This window comes from Stegodyphus dumicola, chromosome 6, assembly GCF_044657685.1.
Source record: "Stegodyphus dumicola isolate Sdum_Otavi_A_Nest chromosome 6, ASM4465768v1".
NCBI classification, from domain to species: domain Eukaryota; kingdom Metazoa; phylum Arthropoda; class Arachnida; order Araneae; family Eresidae; genus Stegodyphus; species Stegodyphus dumicola.
In genome coordinates this window covers 89,331,028-89,352,175 of record NC_140773.1, presented here as the reverse complement: position 1 = coordinate 89,352,175, position 21,148 = coordinate 89,331,028, and the positions used below count along the sequence as shown (strand labels likewise).

The 21,148-nt window shown below is 34.8% G+C and overlaps 1 protein-coding gene across 1 annotated transcript in view; it reads left to right on the top strand.

The window, feature by feature from the left end:
- Positions 1-614: 614 nt before the first annotated feature.
- Positions 615-21,148, top strand: part of LOC118199877 (uncharacterized) — a 51,787-nt gene continuing 31,253 nt past the window's right edge. Inside the window, exon 1 of the mRNA XM_085818655.1 lies at positions 615-963. Coding sequence (XP_085674781.1) covers positions 832-963 — 132 coding nt within the window. The 5' untranslated portion in view covers positions 615-831. The remainder of the gene's footprint in view (positions 964-21,148) is intronic.

The following is a 21,148-nucleotide window of genomic DNA, read 5'->3' as shown; positions in this document are numbered from 1 at the left end:
TCCTATTTTTATTCCAAATTTTTGCTATCATTTTTACAACCGCTTTTACAAAGTATTAAATTCTTCCTGTTCTCACGTATTCTTTTACTATTTATAGATTTTTATTTAAAAAATTAAGGAATTGCTCAAGATAAGATTAACATATTTCCCCTTTTTCTATCTTATTTTAATTTAACTATGTTCATTCTTTGAGCTCCTGTGAATTAGCTGTTTGAGTATAAATACGAATATACGGGTAAATATATGATTTATTCAGGAAAAAATATTGTTTCTTTTGGCAATACTTTTAATAATAAGAAAGTTTTTTAAAAAGATCTGTAGCAAATTATAACAAACATGTATTTCTGCTTTTAATTTATTTGACACATTTTTTTTTTTTTTTTTTTTCTTTCCTTTTACATTACATTTGAAACACAGCTGAAAAGTCACAGACAAAAACTACAGAAGGTCTAACGCCAGGTTTTTTAAAGTTTATTGCCAATAAAAGTACCGCGGTTGTTAAATGATTGTACGTTTTTGCTCCTTTTGTTTCAAATCTTTCTCTGGAAATGCTGTCGCCCTCTGGCGGCAAATGAGAACTTCATCAACTTTGGATCACGTGACAATTTTCAACTTCTGACGAATGAAACGATGCGTTAAGATGTCGACTGTATGCCCGTAGTGAACCTACGAATCACTCAGTGGGAGTTTAGTCCTAGACGTGACTCGAAACCACAGTTTTCTTGGAAATGATTATTGCATTGATTATACAACCCGGTTTCCGGTTCTGCGTACGTTTTACCTTCTGAGTATATTTCTGTTTTTATATTTGACGAAACATTTGTGTTCGCCATGTCTACTACATTATCCTCGACGCACGATTTACTTAGCAAACGAAGCTGGATGAAACGCCGGCCGTTGCTAAGAAACGCCCTGTTTACAGATCTCCAGAATGGCAGCTATATAGCTTCTATTTACACTCTAGTAAGTTATCATTCGGTGTTGAATTTACATTATAAATTTGGAACTTGTGTCTCTTATTCTTGATTTTAGCTTTCTTTTCGTTTAATGTGTGTTACAGGGGCAGTAATTTTATAATCATTGTTTTAAATTTATATTTCAGTTGAAAATCAAATCATGATGTGTATAATCATTTGTTGATGGTTATATTTCAAAGATCAGCCCAAATAACATCCCTTTCTAAAGTCATTTCCCAAATGGATAATATGCTTTGAATCTACATATTAGTTCTTATGTATAATGATATAATTAAATGTGAAAGTTAAATAATGCCTACCAATACTACTAGGTGAAATAAATCAGTCATAAACAATCAAAGCAGTTTATGTGATTGCATATGATATTGGTGCTAGTCTTCGGGGAAATTTTGAAACGATAATGTGATGATGGTCTATTAGTACTCATTCAGCAACCGGAGTAAGTAACAAGTAAATTTTTGTTAATATGTTTATAATGTGTATAGAAATACATTTCCTGAATGAAATGTAACTTCATTTTACAGAGCAGTACAATTACTTTTCCTTTAGTTAGTTTGATAACACTTATATTTTCATTTTTCTCAGCAAATTGTAGTTCCAAAATTATCCTTTTGACTGTGTTGTTCTTAAAATACTTCACACTGCCAGAAAAAAATAGAATGACAATTATTGTTGAACAAGTATAGGATAATACACTTCGGTACTTTTCCGTTTCGCCGGCGCAAATCTCGCCAAGCAGACTTTATTGGCGACAACATACAGTATACACATAAAAAATATTAAAAAAATATTAGTTCTAAGAATTCTTTTAAAAAAAGAAGGCATAAACATTTTAATATCGCTTAAAGTTTTATAAAAAGCCAATAAATAAAGACAATAAATTTGTAAAAAGACATTAATTTAAGAATTTACTATGCTTTCATGGTTCAACATCCTGATTCGCCGGTTCATATCACGTGACCCCAAGCGATCTCATCTCACGTAAACTACTACAAAAATCTAATGCTCTCAGTAATTATCTACATTCATTTCAAGTTAAATCTTAATTTGGAACACAAGTTTAAATGCAAGAAATATTTCAATTCGTACGAATAGCTTACTCAGAAATTATGTAAAACTGCAGTGCTTTACTTCGCTAATGCATTCTCATTAGAATGGATGAATTTAACCCTTGACTTTACCTTTTCTATATTTTCGGCTTCGGATAAGCGCTGTCATTGCATCCCAATTGACTTAATTACCGAAAATGGCCTTAGACATAAACTGAACTATCTGATAAAAATTCTATGTATTCTATATGCCAGTATTGTAAGAAACAACCAGTCTGATAAGAAAAAGCTGCGACTTGTTTTGTAAATGATGCGTAAAAGGTTACCAGCGAGAATATTCTGTTTGGCATCAGTTGTACCATTATTGGCGACTTTATCGCTTGTGCCGGCAAAACGGAAAAGTACCTATACTTCTTTAAATTTTTTACAGTTACTTATATAAGGAAGGAAGCTCTGTTTTTATTGTGAAGTAACTATTGTAGTTAATAGGATACATCATTTTAATATATTTATTTCAATAAAACTGTAAACTTTTGTCCCAATTTTTGTTCTAAGCAATTAAAAAAACTGGCTACAAAAGTTTCAGAACTCTCTGACTATCCACACTCAAATGAAAAGGTGACAAGTCACTGGCAAGTTTGCGAATTGACAAAAATGTATGTTTGGTTATCTTTGCAGCTGTTCTTTCATAATTGAATAATAACAATAAGCATTTCATAAACTCTACAGTCCATTATGTCTCCCAAAAAATGCACTTTAGGTTATATTGATAAGCAAAATAATGGTTTAATATGAAGCATGTAATTTTATGTATGGTACAAACATGAGTTGGCTATTGCTACATGCATACTCAAAAATATGATTTTACCCTTTGCTGAATGGGGGGGGGGAAGAGCAGATAATCTGAAAATACAAAAAGTTTAATGAATTTTTTCAAACATAATGAAAGTATTTTTCCTTGTTTGCTGATAGTCACAATATGTTGCATGTTTTAGTTGAGCACATTATGGCTATCTGTATCGGAATAACCCAAAATATTATATTTGAACTAATTTATGGCAGTACCAAAGCAAATTGTCTGAAAATGAAAAAAATTTAAATAATTTTATTCTGTAGAAGCTTTAGTTTCTGAATTTTGATTCTGGTATTTTAATCACTGTACAGAATACTATTTCTGTACAGTGTTTAAAGTTGAAGTTTAAATTATTATCTTTATTTTAAATAACCTATTTTCTGGAGTTAGTACATTTATGGGAAACTTCCTGTAAGTTTGGCCAAAACAAGGAGACTTATATCATTTACTTTAATAAGAAAACATTTTTAGTGTTCTCATGCTCAGACAGTAAACTGTAGAATTATATTAAGTTAACGAATAAAACCTAAAATAGCCTTAAGGTATAGTAAAAACAGTAATGATATGATGAATATCAAGCCCGTATGAAATATATTGTTTTTGTACTCTAGTTTCACTTTGCAGAATAGGAAGCATCTTGATGTTCGCTTACTATGCTATTATTCGAGTTTGATGTGGTAAGAAATATAGAAGCATGGAAGATAGAAAATTGATGAAAAGCAACATATATTAAATTGTTTGCTTCCATCAGGATAGACAGATTAGTAACGTGTACAAATTCTTTTTATATGTGATCTGCCTTGATCAAAATATTCATCTAATATGGTTCATGTTAAAGTCTTGAAACAATATACTTCATTGCAGAGACCCAATATTTTTCCACTGTATAGTCTCTTATGTCATTCAGAATGTAAAGTGAACATTTCTTAAATCTGTAGAACCTTTCAAAGTTAGCATTGAGGCAATCATTGCACTGCTAGTTACTTGAAAAATCGGTTAATCTTTGAATTATGGTAACTTGGCGACCAACCCTGCTACAGCAACCTGCTAGTTTTTGTTTGGACGCCATTTTGTTTTCACGAAGTAAAGGCATTTTTTTTTTTTTTTAACTCAAAATTTTTTTCCAACAATCTGCTAGCTGAATTACGCTTATGCTAGAACTTTTATGGAACAAAAATGCTTAATCACGACAAAGATTAGGTGCGAAATTGGGAGAAAGTGCAGAATCGCAAACTGCTTGCTGCGTTTTTAAAAATTGCACATACACGGTATCCATGTACACGTCGACCTATTTTCACTTAAAAAAAATCCCAGAATTGCACAAAAATGGCATTTCGCACACTCTTGACTTTATCCATGTACACTGCTAAAGTCCTAGCTAGTAACCTTTATCGCCTTACCAAAATGTCGCCAAACTACCTGTTACCATATTCCAAAGATTAGCCGAAAAATCTTTTCAGACTTATAGGTTGACATAAAATAAACTCAGTGCTATTTTTTATTTTGGTTAAATCTTAAAAGCAAAAATGATATCTCAGTTTCTTTTATTGAGTGAGTATAAGTGTTGAACCAGGAAAGCAAACTTTCTGAAAGCACAGGATACTTATATTTATCCTTTGTTGTATGTGACTGTTAATTTTTTATATAATATTCATGCATAAAGCATCTAAATGTCAAAAATTAATACATATTTTATTCTGGAATCATTTGATTTGCAATTTATTTCTAATTCCACCCCTAAGTGAAATGAAATTTAATTTAAATCAAAATAATTAAGAATAAATAAGTTCTTTCTAACACTATATCATTTGAACATAAGTTAAACCAGAATGTTAAATTTTCTGAGCATATTGTTTGATTCTATTTTGTATTGATGTGTATCAGAAATGAGAGTTATTTTCTTGTATAGCAGTGTTTCTCAACCTTTTTTTGTCTCGTGCATCCCTTTCACATTGCAAGATAATTGTTTCCCCCTTTCTTTCAAAAAGTAAAAAATACATACACATTTATTTAAATTTAGATTATTTTTTAATATTTTTTATAAAATAAAGAAGAAAAAGTATGAAGAAAATTGATAAATATCAAACTTTGAATAAAACTAGTTTTTTATATTTGTAAACTAAAACTAAATATTTAATAGGTAAATAAAAGGCTGATCTCATTTTCTTCTGAAACTATGAAACTCTTCCCTGGTTGAGAACCCCTGCTGTATAGTATGCTTCCAAAAACCATCAGATTCAAGATAGGTAGTTTTCAAAATTTGTTTTGATTGCTAAATTTAAAATACATGTTTAAAATGAGAAATTTTGCTGCTCTTGTAACCAGTCTGCTTTTCTTTAAAAAAAAAAAAAAAAAAAAAAAAAAAAAAAAATCAGTAATCAGTTAATAAAAAAAAATCGGTTCTTTATGAGCCAAAACTTCTTTTGTGTAAAATTCACAAATTAAAATTTTTCCTTCCCTCCTATGTATAACTTAATTCTGCATGTAAGCATAACTGTGGATAATTTACAGTATTCTTAAATGCAGAATAAACTTTGTAAAAAGAAAGGGAAAGAAATGGTTGATTGTGCTGATTTTTCTAGCAAGAGAATCATATTTTCATTTCCAGGGACTCAATTTGTTTGTATACAACAAAGTTGCTTATAACAAAGAATATAAGAGCTGTCTACTATGAGAAGGGAGTTATTATATGAGTCAGTTTCCTTCAGAATATTTTCAGCCATGTCAAATGGAAATATTTGGTGCTTTTAATGTCTTTTATTTTCATTTAGCAAGCAAATAAAAAATTTAAATTTAGAAACATGATTTAGGAAATATTTGTAAGTTTATTTTTCTAGGCCAATAAATGCTTTAATAACTACCCACTTGTTATAACATGATATTTTTAAATCACGTAAACTGAAAAAAGTGATGTTACATTGCCAAATTTTGTTTCATTTCTTCTTAATTAGTTTTGAGAGCTTGGAATTATATTTTCATGAGCTATTATTAATTATAAGCAGTTATTAAACTGATAGTGCAAAGACCTCTTCTGAGCAATTTGTTTTGGGATATCAGAACTATCATTATCAGAGTGTCCAAAATTTTTGGCTCATAGTTATGGTACATTATGCTATGCTACCATACATTTACATCTCTTGTGTCCCATGGCCAGTATTGCCATTGTACAAAACATGACAGATTTAATTTGTCTCCCATGCAGTTGCACTAATAGCTAATCCTCAGAGTTTTGCCATTCAATAAAGCAAAATATATTTATCTTCAAATTCTATTAGTCTGTACTTGCTTATATTTTTTTTAATTTTATTTATTTATTTATTTTTTGTCATTTGATACATGTTATATTTAAAATATTATCTTTAACAATCTAAATATTATCTTAACCCTCTGAGTAGCACACTTTTTTGGGTCTGCATATAAAGAACTGTATTTAAACAGCATTTATTAATACAGTCAAAAGTCGTTAATTCGGACACCCATAATCCGGAATGATCTATAATCCGGACCTCAAAGCTAAAAACTTTCTGCGCATGCGCCGCGTTGACACATGCGCATAGGCGTTTACGCGTGCGCATAAGACCTATACGACTGCGCATATGTGTGTGCGCAAGTGCAGAATACGTTTTCGCATGCACGTTTTATGTATAACAGACAGTATAAGCTAAAATTATCTAATTATCTATTTCAGTTAATGTTGATGATTGCGTTGTTCCTTAATCTTCGAATTGGATCCAGTTTATTATTTTTTGCAGACTGTAAGAGCAATTTTATAAAAGTAAACTTGAACTTTCGATTATGTCAAATTGAATTTCCGATGCTGGAGCTCCCAAAGGATCTACAAAATGAAAGTATGTTTCGATGTCCATCAAACAAAAAGTGGAATTGCTGCAAAAAATGGATAAAGACATGAAGAAGGTGACAGAGAGGTTAGTGAAAACGAAAAAATTTCGATTGACAAGTTAGTCGGTATTCTCGGCATAGCAATTACGGGACTTGAACAGCAGAACTTTGTAACTGAACAAGAAATTATGTCTGTTTATAGAATTAAAGAGAAAGTATTATCACATAAAACGAAGCAACTTAAACGACTTACATTGAAAGAAATGTTTAATAAAGTAAACAAATAAATATTAAGCCTTTTTTTTTTTTTTTTTTTTTTTTTTTTTTTTTTTTTTTTTTTGTAAATTTTGATACCCTTTAGATCATAATTGTTCTTTATTTCATAAATTATGGTTTCATATTTTTAATTTTAGAATTTCTGCATGCCATCTTACAAGATTTAAACTGATGATCTATAATCCGGAAAAATCGATAATCCGGAATCGCCGAAGTCCTGACGAGTCCGGATTAACGACTTTTGACTGTATTGAGTTTGTATAACTAATTACTTTACTCTGTATTTTCATAAATTTCCATTCATTAAGATAATATTAGAGCATTAAAATAAATAAGAAAATAAAATATTTTAAACAATAAGGTAATTAATATGTATCAGATGATAAAAAAAAATCTCATGGGCAGATAAAGGTGGTCATGACACTCAGAGGGTTAATGAATGATAGTTTATGAAAGCAGAGACTGTGAAATAATTAGTTGTAAATTTAGGTAGCAGAAGCTGTTTAAATGCAGTTTTTCATAAACATATCCAGAAAGGCATTGTCACTCAGAAGGTTAATTGAGTGATTTAGAATCAATAAATGTATTTTTTAATAATTATACTCTGTATTCAATTTTTAACATTATGTAATTTATTTAATTTAAAATGCATGCATTTTTTATAATTTATCCAATAAGTATTTTTATGAACATTTAGTACTATTGTAATTAGTAAAAGGTGTTTCTAATGTCATATGTTATATACCTTGGACAGAAATCTTTTCCTACTTGACTGTCAGGCTTTTTTTTTTTTTTTTTCTGTTTATTCCTACTATTTGTAGACTTAAGATCTTCATTCTAGAAAAATTTATTTTGTAAGAACTTTAGTGGCACAGTGGCTAGCACGTCGCGCAGCAGCACCACAGGTCCGGGGTTCGATCTCTGTGCTGGGCAAGGTTGATTCAGCCTTTCATCCTATGTGGGGGTCAATAAAATGAGTACCAAGTTCGCTTGTGGACTAAACACCAGTGTCCTGCGACAAGCTGACCACTTGTCCAGGGCAAGGTGCACAAGCACCCCGGAGCCCACGGTCTAAAAAAACAGATATCAGGGCACTGCCGGTCGTGCCTCTCTAAGGGCTGTTTGTGCCGCCGAATTTAGTTTAGCTTTTTAAGATTTGAGATTTCTTTTTATTTTTGAAGTGCAGTCTCAGAATTGTGAATCATCCTTTTGGGCTGGAAAGTATTTTAGCACCAAATTCCATGAATGCTGAATGGTTAAAACCATTGAAGAGGTAGTTTGACCTGGGTTCAAATATCAGCAACTGGTAGGCTTATGTGAACATTTTTATGGTTTTCTTGTATGTAATATGAATACAAAAAGAGTCCTCCAGGATGCTATACATGACTTTTATGTTCATCAAAAGAACTGAATTTTTTGTATCTTTTGAATTGTATTATTTTTTAATAACTACATCAACTGGCCTAATCTATATTGGGCTGTTCACAGGAAGCTTTCATGGTCTTTATGTCATTCCCTTACTGTAGAATGATATATGCTATGTTCATTAGATTATAGCAGATATTTTTTATAATGTGGATTTTTATCTTTTTATTTTGTAACTGAAGAAGTCTGGAATATTTTAGAGATTTCTAAAACTCTAGAAGTTTGTGATCGATGCTTACATATTAAACGATAATTATGTCATCTCCATTATTAACTTACCAGTAAATACTGTATATCTAAATATAAACTGAGAGGTAAGATTTTGCTGCAAAAATTCTGCCAAAACTGACAGAGAATCTGTGAATTAGTCAAATTTTTGCCCTTTAAATCTAACTATATTTATCATCAAAAATTGCACATAATTTAACTACAGCTGAGAGATTTATCAAACAAAAGTAAGTGCCAATTCACTTTCAGCTTCCATAAAAAAAATTTATATGTATATATATATATTTGTACAAACTATAGAAGGAAAAGGTATTCTGATATCAGTATCTTCTGTTTTTCAGTTCTACCAACTTTTGAGTAGTGCATCATTTACCATTTTGCCAACAGTATAGCAAATTTTATTTTGTAATTCTACATATATAATATGTAATTTTGTAATTCTACATGATAATTTATATAGCGCAGTTTTGCTCTAACACTTGTCTCATGCAATTTAAAAATTGTTCATTATAAGAATAATTAATGAATATAATAAAATTATAAGATTCAGAATGTTAAGCAGCTTCAGGGATTAGTAGAGTCAAAGATAGATTTTCAAATCATTTAGAAAGCAGAGCGCAAAAAGTATATTAAATATCATGCACTGCGCTGCTAATTGCTCTCTTTTTTTCAGCAGTAAAGCTGATGGCTTCAGTTGTTCAATTCAGAAGTCGCCTTATTGTTATATTTCTTGAAATAATGTATAGGCAAAGGAAAGAAGACTGTTCATGAGAATGCTATTCAAATTTATTCACTGGTGTGGAAATTCAAGCATTATGGATATATAAACATATCCGAGTTTTCTCATTTAGGATCCTTTTACAGGATCCATCAGTGATTTTGTTCACTAATGTACCTGCGTTTTGGCCCTATATTCAATCCTGTATGAGCACTTAATACTAGAACAGTCATTTAAAGCCCATCTGTGCTGGTGGAGAGGATAGGAGAAGAGATTGTTTAGTTAGTAGAATGTTGAGTACTTAAAGAAATTGCATGAGGTTTCAGGCATTCCAAGTTCATGCAAGATTACTTAATGTTCAATAGTCATGTTCAGGAGATTGTTTGATTAAACTTGTGCTACTTTATTGATCTCCCATTACCCTATTCCTTTGCATAATAAAAGTAACCATGAAATAATAAACACGTTAAATTAAAGTAAATAAATTTTCTTTCTTCTAAATATGTAGACTTGTGAAGACATCTGCATGCATTTTCAGTTGCATGCAGATGTAGTCTTTGAGAGCCATGGAATATTTATATGTAAATAAATATAAATGCACTTATGCCTGATTGAGTAATGGTAATTGTTTGTAAAATAATATAGCTTATATACCTAAGTAAAAAAAAAAAAAAAAAAACATATCCGAGTAATTAATACGAAATATATTAATACATATCCGAGTAATATTAATACGAAGCTGTTTAATACAAACTCGATGCACTCGATAATCAGCTAGCACTGTTGAGTAAAATGGTACTACAGGTACAACTCCAATTATCCGAATAGCTCTCAGAATTTAAGAAAAAAATTAAGACGGAAACGTAGGGTTGGACAATCAACGATTTCAGATATCAAAAGGAGCAAACCTACACTTTTAAACTTCGTGTCACTGCTTGAAAACGAAGATGGAAGTTCTTCAAGAAAATCAATGAAGGCAGCAACAAATAAAACTTTAGAAGATGTTTTCAAGTGGTTTTTGCAGCAGCGTTCTATGAGAATCCTAATTTCTGGTCAAGTCCGATTTTGTGTCAAAATTTCTATATTAGAACAGTGCTATATATAAATCTAATACATATCCTAAGTCGCGCTTTCGAGACATGAAAAACGCAAGTTGAATTTAATCAATCGCCCCCGTAGACCGGGAGATAAGAACTGTCACCCCCTTTTTTGCCGCAGTGTACGTAAAAGTGTCTCCTTTTGATTTTAATTAATTAAAACCCCCTTTTCTTTAAAAATAATTTTTTCTCCCATTTTCAACATGCAGTACATACAGTAATTAATTAAATTGTACGTAGACCCTTTCCTCGGGAAATTTCAGTTATCCAACTTTTTGATTATCCAAACGGGGTCCGGTCCAAATTGATTTTTATAATTGGAGTTTTACTGTACTTCCTGCTTTAATTGGCAATTAATAAATAATAGCGTTTATATATATATATATATATAAACTTTTTCATCGCCTCAGCATCCACTGCTTTAGTATTCTTCAGTTAAAAAAAAAAATAGCTTGCTTAAGAAGAGAAAAGAATATATGAGAATAAGACTTAGCTAAACGCAGCCGACTTTTTTTGGGACTGAATTTTCAACTGCAATAAGAAGATTTAGTTCGATGTAAATCCTGTTCTTCAGTTAAAAAAAAAAAAAGCTTGCTTAAGAAGAGAAAAGAATATATGAGAATAAGACTTAGTTAAACGCAGCCGACTTTTTTTGGGACTGAATTTTCAACTGCAATAAGAAGATTTAGTTCGATGTAAATCCTGTTACGCAAAACTTCGAAAATCCCCTAAATTTTGATTAAACGGTTACCAGGTATACTTCAAATTGCATAACAAAGGAAAAAAAGGGGAGTTGGGGGAATCGAGCAGTGTTGAAACATCAGCATGAAAGGCTTCAGAAAGGAAGCATCACCGGAAAAATAGGGTAGTGTAATGAAACGGTGGCAGTTGTGCCTAAAAACTGAGGGGGGCATATTGAATTGTATGAGTTTAGTGTTCTATTCTGCTGCGTTTTCATGTAAATAACTTTTATTTCAGAATAAAGCCTGATTAAGCAAAAATATATAGAGGCTTTACAAACACCCTGTATATTGTCTAGGGAATAAGTTTGATAATTCATTATACTAACGCATCACAACATAGGCTCTAATCACTATCACCCCGTATGATGGAATATTTCTGCGGTCGCTTATAAATTCTGTATGATCAGAGGATCATAGTATCTTGTGCGATTAACGAATCCTCAGTCATAACCGTTATAGTGTTACAAAATCTCAGCACATTACTGAGGGGCCATACGTGAATGTTATGTAAATATTAAACATCTTTTATTTTAAATCATTTGATGTTGATCATTTTATCACACTTGCTGAAGATTTAGATTTGGAACTGAGATCCTGATGAAATACTGTGCACTGGTTAGTTCGCTGGGGCTTATTTTTAAGGACCTGCTACCGATTCCTGCATTGTGGAATGTTTTAAACTGTTTTAAAAACGTTGCATCCGTTGTATCTCGTGTTTTACAATAGCCTTGATCTTCATAAATGGAAAGCAGATATTATACAAAATGCCTCTTAGTATTAAAAATGCAACCCAGTCTCTGCCCGGTTTTCTTCGACGGGTGTTTCAAACAATTTCAATCGATCTCTTTGTTTTCCTTTTAGCCTGCGACTTAAAATTTAGTTTTCTTAGCGCGTCTGTATTAAAAAACTTAACGGTAAGCAGAAACCATTCGCATAAAACTGTTCTTTATATCAGCTATCTGACTGTTTCTTATTTGACACGATATTGCATTGTGTAAAGATGGTGTTACCTAAATTCCTGTTATGTGACGTTGCTTAACTGAAAAAGAGATACGCGTTATTACTCTTTCATTCAAGATTCTACGATTCAGCGAGTCTCAGGTATTGAAGACAGTCTTAGAACCTCAGAAAAACCTTTTCACACGCTTTCTTTGGTTTCTGGATCCTGTTTCAGACAGAACTGGCCTTAAGCTGCTTTCCATATGCAATCACTGTGCTTCATTGATGTGAAATTTTGATACATATCATTTTGTTCTTTAGTAAATTTGGTATCCTCTTCAAGAGAATATGAAATTGCTTGACTGTCAATAGATATTTTTATTGGCTATTCCATAATAGTGAAAACAATAGTGTTACGCTTCACATGCTTGGAACAGTGAGAAGTCGTTTTGAGGAATTTTATTGTCAAAAGGATAAATTTCGTATTTTTCAGAAGTGCTCCATAGACTATTTTTCGACCTTGCGTTCCCCCCCCCCATGAAATCACCTCCCAAAATGTTTAGCAGATCGAAACTCCAAACTTGTAGTGCGTGATTTAACTGAAATACTAAGCTATTCCTATTATTGGCACTCAATTTGATGATATACAGCTATTTTATAGTTTATTAGCATATTTCCTTTGGGGGCCCACCAGCGGCCGAGCGGTAAAGTCGTTGAACAGTGGTAGTTCGGTCCGAGGTTCGAATCCCGCGAACGGGCTGGCTGCATGGGCGTTTTCATGGTTTTCCCCATGTGTAACGTGTATACGAGCCAGTTTCCCTTAGAAAGTCCTCCACGAAGGCATCCCTCCCCTTAGGCAGGTAGCCCTCGAGGCTTTGCCATAATCACACATATTTCCTTTGGACAGTAGTTTGAAATTCATTTGTATACAAAGCTAGAGCAAACAGAAGAATGGGAAAGTATAGTTAGGAAAACTTTCAGGTTTCTTAATTATAATATTTTTCTTACTGAAATTACGAATGCTTACGTGCCACTTAAATTGTTCTTTATTTTGAGAGGCGATTTTAGACGATTCAAATGAAAAATTATATATGCTGTCTACATCAAGCGTAGATGCATACAAATAAAATTACAATATTTTAATTACATTATATTTTTACGAATGTAATGTAAACAAAACATTTTGTATTACTTATTAAGCTTTATTTATTATAATAAAAACAATTATTCTTTTTGTGAAATATAGAATATTTCCTTGTGTGTCGCTATGTTTGGCGACTTTAAAACCAATCTATTTGCAAACATGTTCATTTGATGCTAATTTTTACATGCTTGTAGGAAGTAAAAGAAGTATTGTAATCACTAATGATTTCAAGTATCGTATTTCAACGAAAATATCCACTTCTGACCGCTATCGAATGCAATTTAACGATGTTTTTGCGTGACATCTGTACGTAAGGACAGAATAAAGGATTCTTTTTCCCAAAACGGATTATAAAATGGATTCAGAAGAGATTTTTTTCGTGACGTCTGTACGTACGTATGTATCTCCTTTAACTCAAAAACGAGTAGCCTCAGAACGTTGAAATTTTGTATATAGAACTGCTGTAACATGTGGTTGTGCACTTCCCTTTTTAGTTCAAATCTGCCACACCAAAAGTATATATATATACACACACCCACTCTGTCATTTAACAGAATAGTGAATTATGTGAGTTTCTGCACCTACAGTGTCTTTTTACCGAGTGGACCGAAAGTAAACGCTCAGTTTTGTGCACCAAAAAAATCTGCCTTCTTGCCCACTAGCCGAATTGCTTGTTTTTGTTTAAGATTTCGGATATCGATCGTTGTTTAAGGAAGTCCCAAATAATAAGGAAACAATTTTAAGGCCATAAATCACAAAAGTGATGGAAGATCCTGACTGTAACTAAATTTTTGAAACAGAAAGCGTGAAAGACTTTCAGGTGAGTTGCCAAAATTTCCTGGTTTATCAAAAAGCTGTTCGTGAATTGTGAGAAACTTTATAGAAGTTCATAATACCAGTAGAAAATAGATTATCGCTTGCTTTTCCCACCTCCAAACGCTTCTTGTATACTCTATAAATTCTTTTCCCGTTAACAAGGATGCAGTTAAAGATAAGCAGGACAGTTTCCATTGATACAAAATTAATGTAGAAACGCTCTGTAAAATTGTTAAAATGACCAAATCCATGATTTATACTAATATGAAATATAAAAATGACATGTAGTTGTCAAATTATGTATACAGTCCCTGGCTAAAATGTTTCAAGTCGAGCATTAACTGTCTTGTAATGGAATCGTATTTAAAACGGAGAAGTGTGATAAATTTTTGTTTTAAAAGTGGCAAAAATGCTCGCGAAACTTATCAAATGGTGCAGGACGCTTATGGTAAAGAATGTTTGTCGCGTTCTAACATGTTTTTATAGTTCCGTAGATTTCGAGATGGTAAGATCACGAAAGGACGGAACTCCCTCGTTCAAGCCAAACGGGCCCGAACATCCAAGCTTTCCGTCGTTCAAGCCAAACGGGCCCGAACATCGAAGCTTTCCGTGGTACGTTAAATCAAGACATTCGATTAACGACTAGAATGCTTGCAGAGCATTTAAACATTGATAAAGAAAGTGGCCGTACAGCAATTGGTGAAGATTTAGGAAAAAGGAAATTGTGTGCACGTTTTGTTTTGCATTCATTAACAAAAAAAAAAAAAAAAAAAAAACAGAAAGGTGACAGAGTAGCTGCTTGTCAGGATATTCTTGACTTCGCTATCCAGGCTTTTAAAAAAATCATTGCAGGTGATGAATCGTAGAGCATCGCTTACGATCCAGAAACGAAGAGAGAGAGTTCAGAGTGTAATGGAAAAATAAGTTGACCAAAACTCGTCGAAGCCAAAGCACTGGCATTTCCGAAAAATCTTTTTTTTTTCGGGGGGGGGGGATTGGATTAATTTACCAGGAATTCGTTCCGGAAGAAAAAAACAGTGAATGCGATGTTTTACATAGATATATAGCATCGGTTACTGAAACGGATAGCACGCGTGCGTGCGTTCTGTCTGTTTTTTTTTTTTTTTGTGCAAACAAAAATTGGTTCTTGCGGCATGTTAACGCGCCGTTACGAAGGAACTAAGAGGCATTCTGGCAGAGGAGTTCTAGCACGTAATGAAACGGCTTGCGGATCGCGCCAGCTGTGGTATATAACTTCACGAGAGTGTTGCTTGCGTACGGTGTGGTGTAGTGGCCGAAACCTTTACAGAAACCCCGGATTGTAATACAGGGTTGAAATGAACTTCAAACTCAGGTTCTAGTCATAAAAACATCAGTTTTAATGAAATAAAAACATTAACAGTTGCGAATCTTGACAGTATGGGACATGGATACATTTAGTCCCGTAATTTCAGAATTTTGTTACATGAAAAATGCTCTATCACATTTATACACGGGGAATAATCGTTCTTAGCAGCCCAACATGCCCATAGCTCTAAACAGGAAAGTTCTCTCTTCGCAAGAAACCACCTTATATATCTTCCTGTGTTTTCTTGCGCTGAACTCCTGAGCGGGAATGATTCTTTCACTCATACATAACAAATTGTCCATCTCCTGACCCTGCTGAAAAGAATTCTTTTACCTTTCTGTCAACGGGAGTGACCCTGGAGGCTGCAACTGGAATTAATAACAAAGGCACAGGATTTCACCACTGATGAAAATTATTGCATTCTGAAATCACTCATCCCAGACAAAGAACCTTAATGCCACCTTATCACAACGGATTCGTAATAGATTGAATGCACACAGAAGTGATGGTAGCTTGATAAATTTGTTTCACCAAAAGAAACACGACACAGTTCTGAAACTTTCGATAAGACTACTCGTACAGTATCACAGGGTACAATCAGTAGTTACACTTTAGACTATCAAGAACGAAGAACGTTAAACACAAGGCATTGTAAAGCGCATCTAAAAGGCGAAGCTCTCACGACCATCTCACTACTTCGAATACAGCTCTGAGCTATCAACTACTATTCCGAAACTGATGCTCTCCCCGGTCTTGTATAGTTTTGAGAAATTTCTAGTACCTTCCACGTCTTGAAATTAGTGGAAGGCGTCTGAGGGCCGGATACGGTTACAACTACATATAGCATACTGTTGCAGATACTACACTTATATAGGAATCGAGCCAAAGGGACTTTTGGCAGTTTATAGCCAAATTTGGCTGCAAAAATTAGTCGCCACTGTGGCGATATCTTGCCGATTTAGCGACATAGCCATTTACTCAATGTGAAATAGACTTGCCCCAGTATTTTAACTTTTCCGCCAAACCTTCACTTGTTTAGATTTTCATGTTACATTATAAAAAAAACCCTACAGTTTCACATACACTGCTCGACACTAAAAATGCAACTCCAAGAAGGAGTGGTCAGAAATTTATGCACATTTTAGAGTAGACGCAACGTCACTGAGTTATGCGAATGATGTGAAATGCGCAGCTCTCCGACGCACGTGAAGTAAGATATAAGGGAAGGGACGTGCAGAATGGGCAATATTCGTGTCGTTATTTCTGCCAGACGAATTATCGAAGAAAGTTGGTTTTTCTCCCAGAGGATACGTGTAATAGGAGAGAATACCAGGCGGCTGTCAACGAAGGCATTTCCAGCAGATAGACGATTTTACGACGGGTATGGTGATCGGACTGAAAAGGGCGGGTTAATCCTTACGTCAAATCGCAGCTGACACCCACATGGATGCGAGCACGGTGCATCGGCTATGGGGAACATGGTTGGAACAAGGAAATGTGGGAAGAAGGAGGGGTGCAGGTGCAGCCAGTTACGTCAGCACGCGTGGATCGACGCATCCGCTGACAAGCTGAGGCAGTCCCGCAAGTCACTTGTACCGCTATTCTGCAGCATGTGCAAGATACCCTGGATGTTCCCGTGTTGACCAGAACCAATTCCCGTCGATTGCTTGAACGTGGCCTGCACTCACGGCGTCCGTTAAGAAGACTGTCATTGACCCCACAGCATAGACGCCAACGTTTAGAATGGTGCCGAACTGGAGCGATGTGGATGACAGAATGGCGAAACGTCGTTTTCTCAGATGAGTCACGCTTCTGTTTATCCAGCGACAGTCGCTGCATACGAATCCGGCAGTAACTGTGGACGCTGCACGGCGTGACAACGTGGCATAATGGTTTGGGGCGCTATTGCCTGCGATTCCAGGTCACCTCTAGTTCGTATTCAGGGCACTATGAACGGCCCAACGATACTTGGATATTGTACTGCGGCCTGTGGCAATCCCCTACCTTCAGGGGCTACCTTATGCAATTTTTCAGCAGGATAACGCCCGACCACACAGTGCTCGCATCTGCCAATATGCTCTGCAAGGTATACAGATGCTTCCCTGGCCATCGTACTCTCCTGGCCTGTCACCAATCGAACATGTGTGGGATGTGATTAGACGCTGTTTGCAGACTGCCTCTGCCTCGTTCAGCAGACGAACTGTGGCAAATGGTTGAAAGGAATGGAGAGCCATCCCTCAGGACACCATCCGCGCTCTTATTGACTCTATGCTTAGACTTCGTGTTTCTTCGTGCATCGCTGTCTGCGGTGGTCCTGCATCCTACTGAGCCGACGCCGTTCTCGCTCTGTATTCTATCATTTTGAATCATAATTTTAATGCAGAAGCTGGGTGGTTCGAGTGTTTGTCCTATAGTCTGTTACTTTAAAGTAGGAACTTCAAGTTTATTTTCCGCCTTCCGATTTGCCTCATAACCATGGGAACGACAATTGCAGCAAACGATTTGAGCGGACTAGCATTTTTCTTCCACTTTTTTTCTATTAAGCGTATCTGGCTTTATGAAAAGCGTGAATGAAGAATTCCCTAATTTGAATTACAGTTTAAAATGTGGAGGTGGAGAAAATAAATACTGTGATGATGATACGAGTTACGATCATAAATGGATAGGGTGGCAATAGCTTTAGAGTCCTATGTTAAAGAACAGACTATAGCATACTGAACGGCATTATGGTAAACATACCCGCTTTGGTTGTTGGAGAAGATCGTCAAACAACAGTTGGCGGACTAGCGGAGTTGTTTATACATGTCTGATGGCAACGCATTTTGCGTGATCGTCTGCACATCAGACGTGTCGTGCCAAATGGATGTTGAGAGGTTTTTAACTCCTGAACACAAGCAATTGCGGTTAAATATGTAGAATGTTTGGAAGCAGAGCGATGGACTTTGAGGCATACTTAAAGTTTACTAATGATGGACTATAAATATGCCGCGAAGTCCACTAGTGCTGATGAACGTAGAGTACATCGCTACAACCCTGAAAGTAAACAGCCTGAAATCACTTCGAAGAACACGAAAGATGTAAAGTCAGTGAAAGTTAAAGGGCAGATATCGAGACAAGGCATATCCTCATATTTCCTACATTATTGCCTAATGTTTTGCTCGAAGAAAAAGACTGAATGTGTGCTGCAGTCTTCATGTAGCCGGACCTAGGTCCAGGCGATTATTTTTATTTGCTTGTCAAAATTTAGCCTCCATTTCGATTTATCAGTGGTTATTTTGGAAAGTGCGGAGGCAGTTTTAAAATTGATATCAAAAGGTACTTTCCAACACATGTTCTGGAAGTGGCAGATGCATTGGGCCAAAGACTTGGCAGTCAATAGTGCCTGTTTTGAAGAAGAATGTATCGAGATAGATTGTGCCTAATAAACTTGAAGAGGAACATTCTCATAATGTATTTTTATTTAGTTTATTAGTTTTACTAATTCTCATTTTTTATTATTTCATTTAATAAATATATTCGTCTTTTCGTACATTATGTACTAAACATATTGCGGTACGTTACCTGTACCGCAAAGATAAATAGGATTTAGAGTTCAACTAGTAGAAAAATATAGATAGCATATTTTGATTCAGAAGAGAAATTTAAAGCAAAAAGTTAAATTTATCTTCCCCGGCCAAAAGCAAGTGTTATTTATAAGTATAATTTTTAATCGAATATCACTTCGAAGTCAATTGGGCGAAGGCGTGGTCGTTAGGTGGTTTGATATTTAAACTACGCAGAGTAGAGTGAACAAATTTAATTAATTTTTGTTTGAAAGCGTAATAAATTATATTTTTTCTCCTTTTTATAACATAATGCTATATACATCTCTTTGCATCTTTTCTGTGCTTCATTACAGTAGTGATTAGCTATATCCCGTCATCTGAAAAGAGAAAGATATGGAAAGGTATTCAAAATATTAAGACTTTTTATGCAAACAAATGTTATCAAATGGAACCCTACTTTTTGACTCATGAACATCTTGAAAACGTGTCCGACTATAACCATTCTTCCTGCATTCAAAAGTGAACTAAAATTGCGACATATCTCGATTGTCAACGGAATCACCCAAGCGCAAAGCGGTTGCCTTGTTCTGTTTCTAGTGTTTTTATTGTTTTATTATGTAGAGGATTATACCACTGAAATAATTGATGTAACTAAGTTCACCTTTTAGCTTATAGAATTTTCTTTTTCACTGACCTCGAGACGGTTGGTTAACTATTTTTTTCCATTCTGTTGGACATGTTGCATACATGGTCTTGGTTTGTTTTGATTTTATACTTTTCAAAGGACGTTAGTTCGTTCAAAGTCAGCACCAAGTGTTTGATTGTTTTACCTTGATAAAAATAATGCAAATATGTCTCTAAATACACTCTCACGCAAAATTAAAAAAATTTGCACATTACGTCGAATTTCTGAAATACTAATGGACAGATTTTAATTAAACTTGGTATGAATATACATTTATAACTGAGAAAGAAATGTGCCATTCAAAAGTAGTTTTATGTGCGCATGATTTATCAGTAAAGCTCATAGTGCAGGAATGTCCAAAATCCACGTTGTGCTATCGAACTGAAAATGAGTCTAATATGGAATATAGCCCCCTCTCAAGGCCAAACAGGTAGCACAGCATGACGGTATACTGGAAAAGAGGCAGTCAATTCCAGTCCTCCAGCAAAGCAGTTTTCAGCTCGGGAATGGTTCTCATAGGGGGGATGGGAGTGAGATGATATTGCCCTCCCAGGAGCAGCCCATACATGCTGTATAGACTTAAGGTCATGAAAGCTGTTTGAGCAATCCATACGACGAATATCTTCACTTTCCAGGTAATCACCTCTCAGCTGAGCCGTATGTAGATGGGCATTGTCGTCCATTAATAGGAAATCAGGACCAACTGCCTCCCTGAAAAGTCGAACATAGGGTTCCAAGTTTTACTTTCTTTACCTCATAGCAGTCAGGGAGCCTTTGTCAAACACATGCAAGGATGGGCGGCCATCCAACATAATACCTTGACAAACCATTACACATTCATTACCATAATGATCATTTTTTCTTGTTGAGGGAGAGGGGGTACCGTGTTCCAGGTTCTCACCAGACACAGGTACGCTGAGAATGAGTGTCCAGGATGAATCTCGACTCATCTGTAAAAAGCACGTTGCCTCACTGAAGTATGGTCCATGGCTCACGTTGTTTGCACCATGCTAAGCGCGCTCCCTTGTGTTCTGCAGTAAGTGGGACTCAAACAGTGGGTCCTTCTGGTATACAGCCCTCTTTCATGAAGCCTTCAGGCCACTATAGACCGTGGTTTCAATAGCAGCATAAAGCTCACGTTAGAGCTGTGAAACTGTAGCAGTCCTATGTCGCCTTGCTGAAAGTGCGAAATAACGGTCTTCCTTCGTCCTGATGTATCTTGGTCACCTTATCCAGGTCTTCTCGATATGGATCCTGAAACTGTTTCCCCAAAGTGAAGACGACACTGGGCGTTACATTGAGCTCTGTAGCCACCTGCGCTTGTGATTGGCTTGCCTCCAATATACCGACAATTCTTCATCTCACTCCGTCATCCATATGTTTTTGGTTACTCATTTTATCTGATACCTTTTAAAATATACCCAACTCTTGAGAGAAATTGGCGAATGTCGTGAAGGAGTAGGAG